The 19,222-nt window shown below is 48.5% G+C and overlaps 1 protein-coding gene across 4 annotated transcripts in view; it reads left to right on the top strand.

Annotated features, from left to right (window-relative positions):
- RBM44 (RNA binding motif protein 44) overlaps positions 1 to 19,222 on the top strand; it is a 457,239-nt gene that overhangs the window by 288,355 nt on the left and 149,662 nt on the right. For all 4 annotated transcript variants that reach the window (XM_063933176.1, XM_063933175.1, XM_063933177.1 and 1 more), the window contains 2 exons: positions 5,771 to 5,823; positions 9,386 to 9,680. In XM_063933176.1, coding sequence (XP_063789246.1) covers positions 5,771 to 5,823; positions 9,386 to 9,680 — 348 coding nt within the window. The remainder of the gene's footprint in view (positions 1 to 5,770; positions 5,824 to 9,385; positions 9,681 to 19,222) is intronic.

Here is a 19,222-nt window from a genome sequence, read left to right as displayed (position 1 = left end):
GGTGGTGTCTTCATTTCATATGAACCAACCTATCGTGGTGCCTTTGGCTACAAGTGACTTGGAGGACTCCCAGTTCTTGGATGTGGTCAGGGCCTTGAAAATTTATGTAGCCAGAACGGCTAGGGTTAGGAAAACAGAGGCTCTGTTTGTCCTGTATGCAGCCAACAAGATTGGCGCACCTGCTTCGAAGCAGACTCATGCTCGCTGGATCTGTAACACCATTCAGCAGGCTTATTCTACGGCTGGTTTGCCGTTACCAAATTCGGTGAAGGCCCATTCCACTAGGAAGGTGGGCTCTTCTTGGGCGGCTGCCCGAGGCGTCTCGGCATTACAGTTGTGCCGAGCAGCTACTTGGTCGGGTTCAAACACTTTTGCTAAATTCTACAAGTTTGATACCCTGGCTGACGAGGACCTCGCTTTTGCTCAGTCTGTGCTACAGAGTCATCCGCACTCTCCCACCCAATCTGGAGCTTTGGTATAAACCCCATGGTCCTTACGGAGTCCCCAGCATCCTCTAGGACGTAAGAGAAAATAAGATTTTAAACCTACTGGTAAATCTTTTTCTTGTAGTCCGTAGAGGATGCTGGGCGCCCGTCCCAGTGCAGACTGGATCTGCAAGACTTGTATATAGTTTTTGCTTACATGAGGGTTATGTTACAGTTTGGAATCGGTCTCTGACTGATGCTGTTATTGGTTCATACTGTTAACTGGTTATGTGTATTCCAGGTTATATGGTATGATTGGTGTGGGCTGGTATGAATCTAGCCCTTAGATTAACAAAATCCTTTCCTCGTATTGTCCATCTCCTCTGGGCACAGTTCTTTAACTGAGGTCTGGAGGAGGGGCATAGAGGGAGGAGCCAGTGCACACCCATGCTAAAAGTTCTTTATAGTGCCCATGTCTCCTGCGGAGCCCGTCTATATACCCCATGGTCCTTACGGAGTCCCCAGCATCCTCTACGGACTACGAGAAAAAGATTTACCGGTAGGTTTAAAATCTTATTTTATCTCACTCTGACCACCCAGTGGATATACGTCAGGAACCCTGGCAAAGTCCGGGTACGAAGTTTGTGCCTCAAAAGAAGATGCTGGCTCGCTATCCCCTCGCGCCAGAGCTCTCTAAAAATTGGGAAACGCCTCCTCCAATAGACTCGCATGTGGCTAGGATGGTGGTTTCCTCAGCTCTACCTGTCGCTACCATCACGTCTCTAAAAAAACCTACGGATAAACGTGTCGAGGGTTGTCTGAAAGCGATTTACACCCTCACGGGTGCTGCACAAAGGCCCATTATTGCAGCTACGTGGGTTGCAGAGGCCATTGAAGCATGGGCTTTGGAGTTAGAAGCTGAAATCTCTTCTGACCATGCTAGACAATGCTTGTCATATATTGTCACGGCTTCTCGATATATTAAAGAGGCGGCTTCTGATGCCGGTATCCTAGCAGCCAAGGCCTCTACTACATCAGTCCTGGCTCGCCGGATTCTGTGGCTGAGATCCTGGTCTGTGGATCTGGACTCTAGAAAAACCCTGGAGGTACTCCCTTTCAAGGGAGATATTCTGTTTGGGGAGGACTTAAATAAGATTGTGGCTGACTTGGCTACTGCCAAAACTGCCTGTGTGCCAAGTATCGCTCCTTCTGTGTTGAAGGCTAAAGGTACTTCCTTTCGCCCCTTTCGTCCTTCAGGTAAAGCAAAAGGTCAGGCGTACAACAAGCAGACCCGCACTTCCAAACCTGGTAAGCCAAAGCCCAAAAAAGCCTGGGCAGCCCGTCAGCCAGCTTCCAAGACCGATAAGCCTGCCGCATGACGGGGCGGGCCTCCCCGTGGGGGATCCCAGGGTGGGGGGCCGGCTTCTAGGGTATACCCAGGAATGGTTGATGACCACTTCAGATGCATGGGTACGGGAAGTCGTCACTCGAGGTTACGCCATAGCCTTCAGAAGCCGACCCCCCCTTATCGATTTTGCCTAACAGACGTCCCGTTGTACCAGACAAAGGCAAACACTCTACATTCGGTGGTACAGACCCTCCTGGATACAGGAGTCGTAGTACAGGTGCCTCTTGCGGAGAGGGGCCGGGGGTACTATTCTCCGCTGTTTCTAGTCCCGAAACCGAATGGGTCCTCCCGGCCCATTCTCAACCTCAAGGCATTGAACAGGTTTGTGAATGTTTCCAAGTTCCGTATGGAAACCCTTTGCGCTATAGTTCTGGCCTTGGAACCTGGGGGCTACATGGTCTCCCTGGACATACAGGATGCTTACCTGCATATTCCTATAGCAGCGTCACATCAGCAATACCTGAGGTTTGCGATTGGCAATCTCCATTACCAGTTTCGGGCGTTACCTTTTGGTTTAACTACGGCTCCGCGAGTCTTCACCAAAGTTGTGGCGGTGATGACGGTGGTACTCCGCCGTCAAAGGGTCAGAATACTGCCGTATCTGAACTACTTGTTAAACCTGGCAAATTCCCCAGAAATTCTCCTACGTCATCTAGATATGACTGTCTGGTTTCTACAAGCCCACGGGTGGCTCATCAACTGGAAGAAATCCTCCCTGGACCCTGCTCAGAGCATGGTGCACCTGGGAGCGCTATTGGACACTCACAACCAGAGGTTGTTCTTGTCTCAGGAGAAAGTCCTGAAGCTTCAGGACAGGATTCGTTGCTTCCTTTCTCGTCCGCAAGTGTCGATACATTCGGCGATGCAGGTGCTGGGCCTCATGGTGTCAGCATTCGACATGGTGGAGTATGCTCAGTTCCATTCTCGTCCCCTCCAGAGGCTGATTCTAGCCAAGTGGGACGGCCTGCCTCACCGGATCAGGTCTCACATGATCTCATTGACTCCGGAGGTCCATCTGTCGCTGCTCTGGTGGCTCCAGGACCGACAATTGTGCAGGAGACGTCCTTTCTGGATATCCAACTGGGTCCTGTTGACGACAGATGCCAGTCTAAGAGGTTGGGGCGCGGTGCTGGAGCAACACTCCCTTCAGGGTCGGTGGACCAAGGAGGAATCCCTCCTCTCGATCAACATTCTGGAATTGCGGGCGGTCTTCAATGCGTTGACCCTGGCTCATCATTTAATTCAGAACCATCCTGTTCAAGTACAGAAGGACAACGCCACCACAGTGGCTTACATAAATCATCAAGGTCGCACTCGAAGCCGTTTGGCAATGAAGGAAGTCTCACGGATTCTACATTGGGCGGAACGCCATCTACCGGCCATATTGGCAATATTCATTCCGGGAGTCCTGAATTGGGAAGCGGACTTTCTCAGTCGTCAGGACGTACATGCCAGTGAGTGGGGTCTCCATCCAGAAGTGTTTCAACTCCTAGTGGAAAAGTGGGGCCTTCCAGACGTAGATCTGATGGCGTCTCGACACAATTACAAGGTTCCGGTCTTCGGAGCAAGGACAAGGGATCCTCAAGCAGCATTCGTGGATGCACTGGCGGTGCCGTGGAGGTTTTGGCTGCCATACGTGTTCCCTCCGGTGTCACTTCTGCCCAGGGTAATTCGGAAATTCAAGCAAGAAAGAGGAATTCTGCTTCTCATAGCTCCAGCGTGGCCCAGACGGCACTGGTTCTCAGACCTGCATGGCCTATCGTCAGAGAGTCCAATTCTACTTCCACAACACCCAGACCTCCTCGTTCAGGGCCCCTGTGTCTACCAGGACCTAGCCCGGCTGTCTTTGACGGCGTGGCTCTTGAAGCTTCCGTCTTGAGGGCTAAAGGGTTTTCTGAGGCGGTCATTCAAACTATGTTGCGGGCACGGAAACCGGCTTCTGCTCGGATTTACTATAGGGTCTGGCATTCTTACTTTGTTTGGTGTGCATCTAATGATTATGACGCTTCCAAGTTTAGTACAGCCAAGTTGTTGGCCTTTCTTCAGCAGGGTATGGACTTAGGCCTGCGTCTGGCCTCCCTCAAGGTTCAAATATCTGCCTTGTCGGTGTGGTTTCAGAAAAAGATTGCGACCTTACCTGATGTGCATACCTTTACTCAGAGTGTGTTGCGTATCCAACCTCCTTATGTCCCGCCTGTGGCTCCTTGGGACTTGTCGGTGGTTTTGGAGGCGTTACAAGAGTCTCCGTTTGAACCTCTTGGTTCAGCTGATCTTAAGTGGCTTTCCCTTAAGGTGGTGTTTCTGCTGGCTATTGCTTCAGCTAGAAGAGTGTCGGATTTGGGTGCCTTGTCTTGTAGTTCCCCATATCTGATATTTCACCGTGACCGGGCGGTTCTTAGGTCTCATCCCGGATATTTACCTAAGGTGGTTTCTTCGTTCCACCTTAACCAGGAGATCGTGGTTCCGGCACTTGTTTCTCCTGATCTGTCTCCCAAAGAGCAGTCTTTAGATGTGGTTGCGGGCTCTCCGTATCTATGTGAAGAGAACTGCTCCTATTAGGAAATCTGATTCTCTCTTTGTACTGTTTGGATTTCACAAACGAGGCTGGCCTGCTCACAAGCAAACTTTGGCCAGATGGATTAGAATGGTGATTGCACATGCTTATGTGAGGGCTGGCCTATCAGCTCCTGCTCACATTACGGCCCATTCTACTCAGTCTGTTGGACCTTCTTGGGCGGCCCGCCGTGGTGCGACCCTTGAACAATTGTGCAAGGCGGCTACGTGGTCTTCAGTGAACACGTTCATAAGGTTCTATGCCTTCGATACACTGCTTCCCAGGATGCTTACTTTGGATGCCGGGTTCTTGTGCCCGCTACAGTGCGTCCCCTCCCATAAGGAACTGCTTTAGGACATCCCCTATGTCTTTCCTTGTGGAGCCCAGTGTACCCCGCAGCAGAAAACGAGTTTTATGGTAAGAACTTACCTTTGTTAAATCTCTTTCTGCGAGGTACACTGGGCTCCACAAGGTGCCCACCCCGACATACTTAGCTTCTTTGGGTTGGTATGGCTTTAACCGCTGACACTTCTCCTGTCGTGAGAGTGTGGTGTATGTGGCTACTTACCGTTGTCGTCTCTTTCCCTGCTACTGTATTGGGCTAGTTAACTAAAAACTGAGCTCCTGTGCAGGGAGGCGGGGTTATAGAGGAGGCGGCGCTATGCATTCTGGGAACAGTCAAAGCTTTTCAGCCTGTTGGTGCCTCGGATCAAGATCCTATTCTACACCCCTATGTCTTTCCTTGTGGAGCTCAGTGTACCCCAGTGTACCTCGCAGAAAGAGTTTTAACAAAGGTAAGTTCTTACCATAAAACTCGTTTTGTATTAGGTAGTCAAGATTGACTTGCCTGCACAGTCTTTTTTTTCTTTTCTTGCGATATCCCACGGTCCCGCGCAACAGTATCACAAGCTTTGTACACAAGGTGCGATATGTGCTAATTTTTCTTGCGATTTTGACTATATAGTCAAAATCGCATAAATACATTGCACTGTGTGTAATCACCTTTAGTCTAAACTTCCTTTTTAGAAAGTGGTAGGAAGTAAGCACCTGGAGGAAACTCAACCAAATATGGGAATACTTACAAACACATACGGTACATGTATATTACCCTGGTTGGATTAGCAAGTCTAACCACTGTGCTATGTGCTTATAGTATGCATGTTTTGTTAAATTGCTTGAAAACTTGTATAATGCACTTAAAGTAATTTTATTTCTATGCTGTAAAAAAATAAAATAAAAAAAAAGTGTGATATTAGTGTACACAAAGTAACTAAAACACAGTGAAACTGGAATGAGGTATGATCCCAAAATTCTAAAATACCTCTGTTTATGGTGTTAATTCAGAATATTTCACTTAACATTTAATTTTGTGCTACTTGCCAGGACACAGAACAGGCAGGAAATGGAGCCAGCAAAAAGATGGAGGATTGCAAGGGGTATGTGTCGGTTTTTGTTTATTTCTTTTCTTAAAAGGCAGTGGTTAACGCTTTCATTTACAGCGGCCGGTACAGTGGACCATCCCTCCTGTCAGGGTTCCGGCGGTCATGTGACTGACGCCGGATTCCTGACACTGCTCAGGAGACTGGCGCCTGATCACCGCCGGGATGCCGTGTGTGTGTATTGGTGTTAGGACCCATTAGGGGGAGGTTTATGCACTAGGGGTGGGGGTTTAGCTCTTGTAGCTACCATGCAAGGGTTAGCCGTAGCCCACACCCCTGCGGGGGTTAGCCATAGCCACCATCCCGTGCGAGTTAGGTTAGAGGGGGGGGGGGGTAGAAATACTTATCCCCTCCGATGTTGGTATCTTCACAGCTGGGATGCCGCTGTCTGTCATGTGACTGCTGGCATCCCGACCGCCAGCATTTCGTATGTATTCCCAGTGGACAGCTGTTTGTAAGTCCTTATCTCTTGTAGAAACTCTTTTGACATCACTAGTACATGGTGTCATCACTAGTACATGGTGTAATCTTTTTGGACCTCTACCAAACATAGAAGGTATGCCACCTGGAAGCTTTTAATTCCTACTAAAACAAAAAGATTAAAATAAAATGGCTGAGGAAATGTCACCAGTACCGAGAACTTCAGGGATTTCTGTAAAATATTTTTACTCAAAGATAGCAGAGCAGGTGGAAAAAAAATTCAAGGAAAGTAACATCTAGGGCATAATATAGTGGATGTTTTGCTCAAACACTCAATTTATATCGTCACAGTTGAAATCACATGTCCACTGCGGTGGACGTCTTGCAGTACAACGATCCATACTGCATGCAAGGTTTATCCTTCGAGGCCTAACCTAAATATTTTCTATATATATATATATATATATATATATATATATATATATATATATATATATATATATATATATATAATGGACATAGAAACAGATGTCATTTAAAGGGCTTTGCTTTTTTAGTCATCAGATCTGATCCCAGTTGAGCATTTTGGCATTCTTTTTGCAACACTACCCCAAGATGTGTGTTGAGTATCTTGGGGAGACATTGTTCTACATCAGGCATGTCAAACTCGTGGCCCTCCAGCTGTTGTGACACTACAAGTCCCAGCATGCTTTGCCAGCATACCTTCCACCAAGCAGCTGGTAAAGCATGCTGAGACTTGTAGTTTCACAACAGCTGGAGAGCCACGACATGCCTGTTCTACATCATGGGTCTTCAACCTGTGGCCCTCCAGCTGCTGTGAAACTACACAGCCCAGCATGCCCTGTCACAGTTTTGCTATTAAGGTATGCTAAAACTGAGGCAGGTCATGCTGGGATGTGTAGTTACACAGCAGCTGGAGGGCCGCACGTTGAAGACCCATGTTCTACACCCCTCCTGCACAGTTCCGGATGCCTGTAAACTTCAGGCAAGCAGTTGTGGAAGTGTATGGAGGCTCAACACACTATTAAAACCCCTTTTCAGACCTGTCTTGAGAGCCCTTTCAGACTTGCAGCCCGACCCGACATATTGCTGGGTTGGTGACATCACCGTCGACGCTACAGGAGGCAGCGCTTGGAGATGATCCTCTCAAAGTGCCGCCTCCTCTTATGCAGAGAACGGGTCCTGGGTCGCCTTGACCTGGCTTACCGTTCACACTGCACCGCATCCTGGGTAGATTCCGGCTTCAACCCAGGTCACGACCTGGGATGAAATGCCGAGATATTGCTTTGGAACCCTTTCAGACTAAGCAAAACCCCGGGTTGATGCGCGTGCACGTGCAATAACCCCATTAACTTTTTGCTAGTTTGAAAGGGATATACAGTGGGGATTGAAAGTTTGGGCACCCCAGGCAAAAAATTCATTTTAATGTGCAAAAAGAAGCCAAGGAAAGATTGAAAAATCTCCAAAAGGCATCAAATTACAGATTAGACATTCTTATAACATGTCAAAAAAAAGTTTGATTTTATTTCCATCATTTACACTTTCAAAAGAACAGAAAACAAAAAATGGCGTCTGCAACAGTTTGGGCACCCTGCAGAGTTAATACCTTGTACTGCCCCCTTTGGCAAGTATCACAGCTTGTAAACTTTTTTTGTAGCTAGCCAAGAGTCTTTCAATTCTTGTTTGAGGTATCTTCGCCCATTCTTCCTTACAAAAGTCTTCCAGTTCTTTGAGATTCCTGGGCTGTCTGTGACGCACTGCTCTTTTAAGGTCTATCCATAGATTTTCAATTATGTTGAGGTCAGAAGATTGTGAAGGCCATGGCAAAACCTTAAGTTTACGCCTCTTGATGTAATCCACCGTGGATTTTGAGGTGTGTTTAGGATCATTATCCATTTGTAGAAGCCAGCCTCTCTTTAACTTCAGCTTTTTCACAGATGGCATCAAGTTAGCGTCCAAAATTTGCTGGAATCTTATTGAATCCATTTTTCCTTCTACTCGTGAAATGTTCCCTGTGCCACTGGCTGCAATACAACCCCAAAGCATGATTGATCCACCCCATGCTTAACAGTTGGACAGAGGTTCTTTTCATTAAATTCTGTGCCCTTCCTTCTCCAAACGTACCTTTGCTCATTGCGGCCAAAAAGTTCGATTTTAACCTCATCGGTCCACAGAACTTTATTCCAAAATCATCCATCAGGCCTGTCTATATGTTCATTTGCAAACTTCAAACGCTGATTTTTGTGGTGAGGACGTAGAAGAGGTTTACTTCTGATGACTCTTCCATGAAGACCATATTTGTACAAGTATCTCTCTATAGTGGAATAGTGTACCACAACTCCAGTGTCTGCCAGATCTTCCTGGAGGAATCGTGCAGTCAAACGTGGATTTTGACTTGCTTTTCTCACAATCCTGCGAGCTGTTCTGTCTGATATTTTTCTTGGTCTTCCAGATCTTGCTTTAACTTCCACTGTTCCTGATGACTGCCATTTCTTCATTACATTCCGAACATAGGATATGGGCTTCTGATAACGCTTTGCTATCTTCTTATAGCCTTCTCCTGCTTTGTGAGCGTCAACTATTCTCAGTTTCAGTGTTCTACGCAATTGCTTAAAGGAACCCATGGTGCTGATTGGTGGAGCAAGGTCAGATGAGTCTGGGCTTCTAAAACCTTTGAGATTGACATCACCTGGTCTTTCCAGGCGATGATTGAGAACAATCCATGACACTGCCAGGTCTCAGCTGTCCAAAGGGGGCAGTACAAGGTATTAACTCTGCAGGGTGCCCAAACTTTTGCAGATGCCATTTTTTGTTTTCTGTTCTTTTGAAAGTGTAAATGATGGAAATAAAATCAAACTTTTTTTGACATGTTATAAGAATGTCTAATCTGTAATTTGATGCCTTTTGAAGATTTTTACATCTTTCCTTGGCTTCTTTTTGCACATTAAAATGATTTTTTGCCTGGGGTGCCCAAACTTTCAATCCCCACTGTAAGCAACTTGTATATTCTATTTCCTGTGCACTACCTGTATTTTTGTGTTTGTGTGACCTCGTTAATTAATTGAAAATGGAGTATTTAAGTTTGACCTCTTTAACGTATTTTATTTGCATTGCCCAGGGTTAGTGATGGCTTGCCATCGGCTTCTAGTGAAGCCAGAGCAGTAAAGGCTGAAATCCTGCTTTTGGATGTGCAGCGCTGGTTGTGTTTACAGCTCTGCTGGAAAACGCAACAGCAGAGCATGGAGACGGAGCCTTTCCTTAGCCTGCACAGAGCACCTACTGATCAGCCCCCAACTGGGGTTCGCTTCAATCTCATGGCGGCTCTCGCTGAAGTAGAAGAGAAGTACCAGGAAATGAAGAAACAAATTCAGTCTGGCATACCACTTGATGCATTGAAGCCTCTCAATATGCAGGTAATACTCTGCATGTGTTTAATTTTTTTTGTCACTACCCTGCTCTCCTGACACTCTCTTCTTTTGCTCTTGGTAAAGTACAAGGTACACTATTGCTTTTGGTTAGTGAGGGAGGGTGTGCTTGCATGCTTCCAGCATGGGTCCACAGGAGGTAGAGGGGTATTACCTGAAAACAAGCACACCACTATTTAAAAAATAAATAAAAAAATTAACTTCTAATTTTCAAAATTGCAATTGCATGAAATAGCCGTTGAAACTACTTATTTCTCATACGTCCTAGAGGATGCTGGGGTACACTTTAGTACCATGGGGTATAGACGGTTCCGCAGGAGCCATGGGCACTTTAAGACTTTATCAGTGTGAACTAGCTCCTCCCTCTATGCCCCTCCTCCAGACCTCAGTTTAGAAAATGTGCTTAGGCAGACTGGTCGCACTCTAGTGGAGCTCTACTGAGGTCTACTAAAAGACTTTAGTTAGTTTTTTTATTTTACAGGGAGACTGCTGGCAACATTCTCCCTGCTTCGTGGGACTTAGGGGGAAGAAGTAGGAACCAACTTCCTAAATAGTTTCATGGCTCTGCTTCTGCTGACAGGGCAGCATGAAACCTACTCTCACTGGCAAAAGGTAGCATATGATGTTGTGGCACAGTCCTACACCGCCGCCAGTATAAAGATTAGAAATTAGCTCTTAGGGGAGGCGCGCCGTTACAGGGGGCGGAGCTTCTTCCTCAGGCAGCCAGCACACTGTTCAGCGCCATTTTCTCCTGCCTGCTGCAGGGGAAGAACAGCTGATCCTCCTCTCCACTTCTGAATCAAGTATCAGGGTGCAAAAGAACGGGGGGGGGGGGGGGGGGGTACAGTGTAATGGCATTATATAAGCACTTAAGGTCTCTGTGTACAAGGTACATGACAAAGGGTTTTTTCTCTTACGTCCTAGAGGATGCTGGGGACTCCAAAAGGACCATGGGGTATAGACGGTATCCGCAGGAGACTTGGGCACACTATAAGACTTTGACTGGGTGTGAACTGGCTCCTCCCTCTATGCCCCTCCCCCAGACCTCAGTTAGATTCTGTGCCCAGGAGATACTGGACACACACTAGGGGAGCTCTACTGAGTTTCACTGGAAAGACTTTGTTAGGCTTTTTTATTTTCAGGGAGACCTGCTGACTACAGGCTCCCTGCTTCGTGGGACTGAGGGGAGAGAAGTCAGACCTACTTCTTCTGAGTTAAGGGCTCTGCTTCTTAGGCTACTGAACACCATTAGCTCCAGAGGGTTCGATCACTTGGTGCGCTTAGCTGCTTGTTCCCGGAGCCGCACCGTCACCCCCCCCTCACAGAAGCCAGAAGAAAGAAGCCGGGTGTGTATTAGAAGAACAGAGGACTTCAGTGACGGCAGAAGACTTCAGTAACGGAGGTACAGCGCAGCGGTCGCACTGCACTCCATGCTCCCACACACACACCAACGGCACTCACAGGGTGCAGGGCGCTGAGGGGGAGCGCCCTGGGCAGCAAGTTACTGAGGGTCTTTTGACTGGCAAGAGATGCATATTCAGTGCCCGGGCACTGTATACGATACCCCCCGCCAGTATAAATAAATTCAAATTTGAGCGAGACTACATCACGCCGGGAAGGGGCGGGGCTTAGCCGCACAGCTTACCAGCGCTATTTTATCTCTTCACAGCTGCTGCAGAGACGCTGGCCCGGACCTCCACTCTCCTTACAAGTACAAGGGAGCAAAACGGGGGGGGGGGGGGGGGACACGCACAGGCAATTTGGTGCTATATATGTATATGTATTACAGCGCAGCCATCATATATTATTTATTTAGTAGTATATGGGCGCTGGGGTGTGAGCTGGCATACTCCCTCTGTGTTCTCTCTGCAGGCTTCCCTGTGGGTCTGTCCCCTTTTGGCCGGTGTGGGTGTGTCGGTACTGCGTGTCGACATGTCTGAGGCTGAGTGTTCCTCCCCGGATTAAGTTACTGGGGGCGCGGAGAAAGATTTGGGAATGACTCTGTCGGCACAGCCGACTGCTGATTGGGTTAATATGTTGAGTACATTGAATGCAAACGTGGCATTCTTGTCTAAGAGGCTAGATAAATCTGATTCTCAGACACAAACATGGAGAAAATCCATGGAGGACGCTTTGTCTCAGGTACAGACCCCCTCAGGGTCACAAAAACGTTCATTTATCCAGATGGCAGATACAGATACCGACACAGACTCTGATTCCAGTGTCGACTTCAATGAGGCCACTTTACATCCGAAGTTGGTAAAGAGTATTCAGTACATGATTGTGGCTATTGAAAATGTTTTACATATTTATGAGGAACCTCCTGTCCTAGAAACAAGGGTTTGTTTATTTAAAGGGAAAAAGCCTGAGGTGAAGTTCCCCCATCTCATGAACTGAACGCTCTTTGTGAGAAGGCTTGGGAGTCGCCTGACAAAAGGTGGCAGATTCCCAAGAGAATTTTTATGGCATGTCCTTTCCCCTCTGACGACAGGGAGAAATGGGAGTCGTCTCCCAATGTGGACAAGGCTCTATCCCGACTGTCCAAAAAGGTGGCGCTTCCGTCTCCTGACACGGCTGCCCTCAAGGATCAGGCGGATCGCAAGCAGGAGACGATATTGAAGGCCATTTTCGTTACTACTGGTGCACTCCTCAAGCCTGCTGTGGCGTCGGCGTGGGTTAGTAGTGCTATTGCTAAGTGGGCTGATAATTTAGCAGCTGACATGGGTACCCTTGATAAGGATAACATTCTTTTGACTCTTGGTTATATCAGGGACGCTGCAGATTACCTAAAGGATACGGCGAGGGATATTGGCCTCTTGGGATCAAGGGCCAATGTCATGGCGGTCTCGGCCAGGAGGGCGCTGTGGATTCATCAATGGAATGCTGATGCCGACTCCCAAGAAAGCTATGGAAGCTCTCCCTTTTAAAGGTAGTGTCTTGTTCGGTTACTGCCTTGCTGACCTGTTGTCTACCGCTACTGCGGGTAAGTCATCTTTTCTTCCTTATGTTCCCACACAACAGAAAAAAGCACCCCATTATCAGATTCAGTCCTTTCGGCCTAATAAATTCAAAAAAGGAAAGGGCTAGTCCTTGCTCCCTTCAAAGGGTAGAGGAAGGGCAAAAAGGTCGCCTGCTGTGTCTGGCACCCAGGACCAAAAGTCCTCCCCCGCCTCCACCAAATCTACCGCATGACGCTGGGGCTCCACTGCGGGAGTCCGTGCCGGTGGGGGGCCGTCTCCAAATCTTCAGTCAGGTCTGGTTCCAATCGGGCCTGGATCCTTGGGTCTTAGACATAGTGTCCCAGGGGTACAAGCTGGAGTTTCAGGAGATGCCCCCCCCCCCCCCGCCGCTTTTTCAAATCAGCCTTGCCAGTTTCTTCCAGAAAGAGAAGTAGTAAATGCTGCGATACAAAAGTTGTGTCAACAGAGGGTCATTGTCCCGGTTCCCCCGTCCCAACGGGGGGAAGGGTTCTATTCGAGCCTCTTTGTCGTGCCAAAGCCGGACGGCTCGGTCAGACCGATTCTAAACCTAAAATCGCTCAATCCGTACTTGAAGACTTTCAAGTTCAAGATGGAATCTCTTCGCGCTGTGATCTCCAGCCTAGAAGGGGGGGATTTTATGGCGTCAGTCGACATAAAAGATGTCTACTTACACGTCCCGATATATCCTCCGCATCAGGCCTTCCTGAGATTTGCGGTGCAGGATTGTCATTTCCAATTTCAGACGTTGCCGTTTGGGCTTTCCACGGCCCCCGAGGGTCTTCACCAAGGTGATGGCGGAAATGATGGTACTTCTCGGCAAGCAGGGTGTCACAATTATCCCGTACTTGGACAATCTCCTGATAAAGGCGAGATCAAAAGAGCAGTTGCTTAGAAATGTGGAACTCTCCCTGACTGTTCTGCAACATCATGGTTGGATTCTAAATTTGCCAAAGTCTCAGTTGATTCCGACAACTCCGCTGCCCTTCTTGGGCATGATCCTAGACACGGAACTACAGAGTGTTTCTTCCGGCGGAAAAAGCTCTGGAAATACAGACCATGGTCAGGGAGATTCTGAAACCGGCAAGTGTGTCGATTCATCAATGCACTCTAGTGCTAGGGAAGATGGTTCCGGCTTACGAAGCCATTCCGTTTGGCAGGTTTCATGCCCGGGTTTTTCAGTGGGATCTGCTGTACAAATGGTCCGGGTCTCACCTGCACATGCACTGGAAAATAAGTCCATCTTCCAGGACCAGAATTTCTCTCCTGTGGTGGCTGCAAAGTTCTCACCTTCTAGAGGGACGCAGGTTCGGAATCCGGGATTGGGTCCTGCTGACCACAGATGCAAGTCTCCGAGGCTGGGGTGCAGTCACATAAGCAAGAAGTTTCCAGGAAAAATGGTCAAGCCAGGAATCTTGTCTCCACATAAATGTTCTGGAGTTTAGAGCCATTTACAACGGCCTTCTACAAGCAAAGAACCTTCTTCAAGGTCTACCTGTCCTGATCCAGTCCGACAACATAACAGCGGTGGCGTATGTAAACCGCCAGGGCGGTACAAGGGGCAGGGCGGCAATGGCGGAGGACACGAGTTCTCCGCTGGGCGGAACAGCACGTGAGCGCTCTGTCAGCAGTCTTCCTTCCGGGCGTGGACAACTGGGAAGCGGACTTCCTCAGCAGACACGATCTCCATCCAGGAGAGTGGGCCCTTCATCAAGAGGTATTCGCAGAAGTGACAAGGCGTTGGGGAATAGACATGATGACGTCTCGCCTCAACATGAAGCTTCCGAAGTATTGTTCCAGGTCAAGGGACGCCCAAGCCAGTGCGGTGGACGCCCTGGTAACTCCGTGGGTGTTTCGGTCGGTGTATGTGTTCCCCCCCCACTTCCTCTCATTCCTAGAGTGTTGAGGATCATAAGACGAACAAGGGTTCAGGCAATACTCGTCGTTCCAGATTGGCCACGGAGGGCCTGGTATCCGGATCTTCAGGAGTTGCTCATAGAAGATCCTTGGCCGCTTCCTCTCAGAGAGGACCTGTTACTGCAGGGGCCATGCGTGTTTCCGGACTTAACGCGGCTGCGTTTGACGGCGTGGAGGTTGAACGCCAAATCCTAGCTCGTAAGGGTATTCCCGGGGAAGTCATCCCCACTCTCCTTGAGGCTTGAAAGGAGGTCACGGCGAAACATTATCACCGGATTTGGAGAAAATGTGTCGTGGTGTGAAACCAAAACAGCTCCTGCGGTGGAGTTTCACTTGGGTCGTTTCCTCCATTTTTTGCAGGTGGTCGTGGATGCAGGCCTCAAATTGGGTTACATAAAAGTCCAAAAAGAACTGGTCGCCCTTCCTGAGGTTCAGACTTTCGTGAAGGGAGTGCTGCATATCCATTCTCTTGTTTGTGCCACCCGTGGCACCGTGGGATCTTGAAGTGATGTTACAGTTTCTTATGTCTCACTGGTTTGAACCTTTGCGAAAGGTTGAGTTAAAGTTTCTCATTTGGAAAGTGGTCATGCTTTTGGCCTTGGCGTCTGCCAGACGAGTGTCAGAATTGGCGGCTTTGTCTCACAAGAGCCCATATTTGATTTTTCATGTGGATAGAGAGGAATTGAGGACTCATCAACAATTTCTGCCGAAGCTGGTTTCTTCTTTTCACATAAATCAACCTATTGTGGTACCCGTGGCAGTCCCGAAATCTCTTGATGTCGTAAGAGCTTTATAAATTTATGTCGCCAGAACAGCTCCTGTTAGGAAAACGGAGGCTCTGTTTGTCCTATATGCTTCCAACAAGATTGGAAATCCTGCTTCCAAGCAGACTATTGCACGCTGGATTTGTAATACGATTCAGCACGCTCATTCTTCGGCTGGTTTGCCGTTGCCGAAGTCCGTAAAAGCCCATTCTACCAGGAAGGTGGGCTCATCTTGGGCGGCTGCACGAGGGGTCTCGGCGCTTCAACTTTGCCGAGCAGCTTCATGGTCGGGTTCAAACACTTTTGCTAAGTTCTACAAGTTTGTTACCCTGGCTGAGGAGGACCTCATGTTTGCTCAATCGGTGCTGCAGAGTCGTCCGCACTCTCCCGCCCGGTCTGGAGCTTTGGTATAGACCCCATGGTCCTTTTGGAGTCCCCAGCATCCTCTAGGACGTAAGAGAAAATAGGATTTTAATACCTACCGGTAAATCCTTTTCTCCTAGTCCGTAGAGGATGCTGGGCGCCCATCCCAGTGCGTACTGTTACTTGCAGTTGTATTGTTGTTTTCGGTTACACGATGGGTGTGTATCACCTATGTTTAGCTTGTTGCTGTTCTTTTTTAGTTCATACTGTTATCTGGTATTCCTGCTGTTCCAGTTGTGCGGTGTGTTTGTGGTGGTATGTTTCTCACCCTTAGTTTAACAAAAATCCTTTACCTCGAAATGTCTGTCTCCCCTGGGCACAGTTCCTATAACTGAGGTCTGGGGGAGGGGCATAGAGGGAGGAGCCAGTTCACACCCAGTCAAAGTCTTATAGTGTGCCCATGTCTCCTGCGGATCCCGTCTATACCCCATGGTCCTTTTGGAGTCCCCAGCATCCTCTACGGACTAGGAGAAAAGGATTTACCGGTAGGTATTAAAATCCTATTTTTCCTTGGCGCTGAGTTGTGAGCTGGCAAATCCTGTTCTGTGTCCTTCTGACAGATTTTACTGTGGGTCTATCCCCAATAAGTGTCTTTGGTGTGATTGTGCACGTGTGTGGCATGTCTGAGGCAGGGAGCTCTTCCCCTGAGGGAGCCATTTTATGGACACAGAGTTGTAATGTGGTGGCGCTGCCGTCGCAGTACGAGCCTGAATGGGTGAAAGAATTACGTGATCGTGTGAATCATATCAGTAAGAGATTGGATAAGTCTAAGTCTCATGCAGAAAACTGGAGAAAATCCGTGGAAGATGTGATTTTTAATAGTTCTGCCTTTTCATCCACAGGGGACCCCTCGGGTTCACAAAAAAAGATCTTTCTCTGGCTGGGTCCACAGGTTATCCACAGGATGACTTTGGGATATGCCGGAGCGACAGCGGAAATGGCACCAAACGGTCACGAGCTTTCTGGCCTCCCAGGATGCATCAGGGCTTTACCATATAATCCCGCCCACTGACTCAGTCAAATCAGTTTTCTCTTACGTCCTATAGGATGCTGGGGACTCCGTAAGAATCCATGGGGTATAGACGGCTCCGCAGGAGACATGGGTACTGTAAGACTTTAGAATGGGTGTGCACTGGCTTCTCCCTCTATGCCCCTCCTCCAGACCTCAGTTAGATCCTGTGCCCAGAGGAGACTGGATGCACTGCAGGGGAGCTCTACTGAGTTTCTCTGAAAAGACTTTTGTTAGTTTTTTTATTTTCAGGGAGCACTGCTGGCAACAGGCTCCCTGCTTCGTGGGACTGAGGAAAGAGAAGCAGACCCACTTTCCTGGACTGATGGGCTCTGCTTCTTAGGCTACTGGACACCATTAGCTCCAGAGGGTCGGAACACTGGTGTCGTCCTTGCTGTTCGTCCCAGAGCCGCGCCGCCGTCCTCACAGAGCCGGAAGATAGAAGCCGGGTGAGTATATGAAGCAAGAAGACTTCAAAGGTGGCAGAAGACTTCAGATCTTCACTGAGGTACCAGTTGCTCCCACACACACACAAGGCACAGCATGGGTGCAGGGCGCAGGGGGGGACGCCCTGGGCAGCAATAATCACCTCAAATGAAACCGGCAGCATTCTTAGATACTGCGGAAGCAGTATATTATAAAACCCCCGCCAGTATAAATAAATGAGCGGGGCTTGATCCTCCAGCACTAACCAGCGCCATTTTCTCCACAGCATGCTGCAGAGAAGCTGCTCCCGGACTCTCCCCTGCTGAACACAGTAAGAGGGGGCAAAAACGAGGGGGTGGGGGGGGCCACATTATTTGGTGCAGAATTGTATATTTATAAAGAGCTATTTAGGCTGTGACTTTTTGTTTCAGTATATTGTGGCACTGGGTGTGTGCTGGCATACTCTCTCTCTGTCTCTCCAAAGGGCCTTATTGTAGGTCAGTCCCTATATTTCAGTTATCCCAGTGTGTGTGGGGGTGTCAGTACGTGTGTGTCGACATGTCTGAAGCGGAAGGCTCGTCAAAGGAGGAAGCAGAGCAGATGGTGGTGGTGTCTCCGTCGGCACAGCCGACACCTGATTGGGTGGACATGTGGAATGTTTTGAATGCTAATGTGGCTCTATTACATAAAAGATTGGACAAAGGAGTCCAAAGACAATGCTGGGAATCAACCCATGGCTTTTACTGTGTCACAGGACCCGTCAGGGTCCCATAAACATCCCTTTACCCAGATAGCAGACACTGATACCGACACAGATTCCGACTCCAGTGTCGACTATGATGAGGCGAGGTTACACCCAAGAGTCGCCAAATGTATTCAATATATGATTATTGCAATAAAAGATGTTTTGCATATCACAGAGGTCCCCTCTGTCCCTGACACGAGGGTCTGCATGTTTAAAGAAAAGAAAGCTGATGTAACTTTTCCCCCATCTCATGAGCTGAACGCTTTATTTGAATAAGCTTGGGAGACTGCAGGTTCCCAAGAGAATTATTATGGCGTATCCTTTCACCTCAAAGGACAGGTTACGGTGGGAATCCTCGCCCACAGTGGACAAGGCCTTAACGCGCTTGTCCAAAAAGGTAGCACTACCATCCCCGGATACAGCGGCACTAAAGGATCCTGCGGATCGTAGGCAGGAATCTACCTTGAAATCAATTAATGCGACTACGGGAGCCCTGCTCAGACCTGCAGTAGCGTCAGCATGGGTAGGTAGCGCAATTGCAGCTTGGGCTGATAACTTGTCATCTGACATTGACACCCTAGACAAAGATAGTATTTTGTTGACCTTAGGTCACATCAAGGACGTAGCGTTATATATGAGAGAGGCTGCGAGAGATATTGTGCTTTTGTGTTCAAGAGCTAATGCCATGGCAGTTTCTGCTAGAAGGTCCCTGTGGACCCGTCAATGGACAGGGGATGCTGACTCAAAGAGGCATATCGAGGCTTTACCTTACAAAGGTGAACTTTTATTTTAGGATGGCCTCGCGGACCTGGTTTCCACAGCTACCGCGGGTAAGTCTTCTTTCTCTATCGTCCTAGTGGATGCTGGGGTTCCTGAAAGGACCATGGGGAATAGCGGCTCCGCAGGAGACAGGGCACAAAAGTAAAGCTTTCCGATCAGGTGGTGTGCACTGGCTCCTCCCCCTATGACCCTCCTCCAAGCCAGTTAGATTTTTGTGCCCGGCCGAGAAGGGTGCAATCTAGGTGGCTCTCCTAAAGAGCTGCTTAGAAAAGTTTAGCTTAGGTTTTTTATTTTACAGTGAGTCCTGCTGGCAACAGGATCACTGCAACGAGGGACTTAGGGGAGAAGAAGTGAACTCACCTGCGTGCAGGATGGATTGGCTTCTTGGCTACTGGACATCAGCTCCAGAGGGACGATCACAGGTACAGCCTGGATGGTCACCGGAGCCTTGCCGCCGGCCCCCTTGCAGATGCTGAAATAAGAAGAGG

The sequence above is a fragment of the Pseudophryne corroboree genome, chromosome 7 (genome assembly GCF_028390025.1).
Source record: "Pseudophryne corroboree isolate aPseCor3 chromosome 7, aPseCor3.hap2, whole genome shotgun sequence".
Taxonomy (NCBI): Eukaryota; Metazoa; Chordata; class Amphibia; order Anura; family Myobatrachidae; genus Pseudophryne; species Pseudophryne corroboree.
Note: the sequence above shows the minus strand (reverse complement) of the source record. Positions and strands in the feature narration are given on the sequence as shown.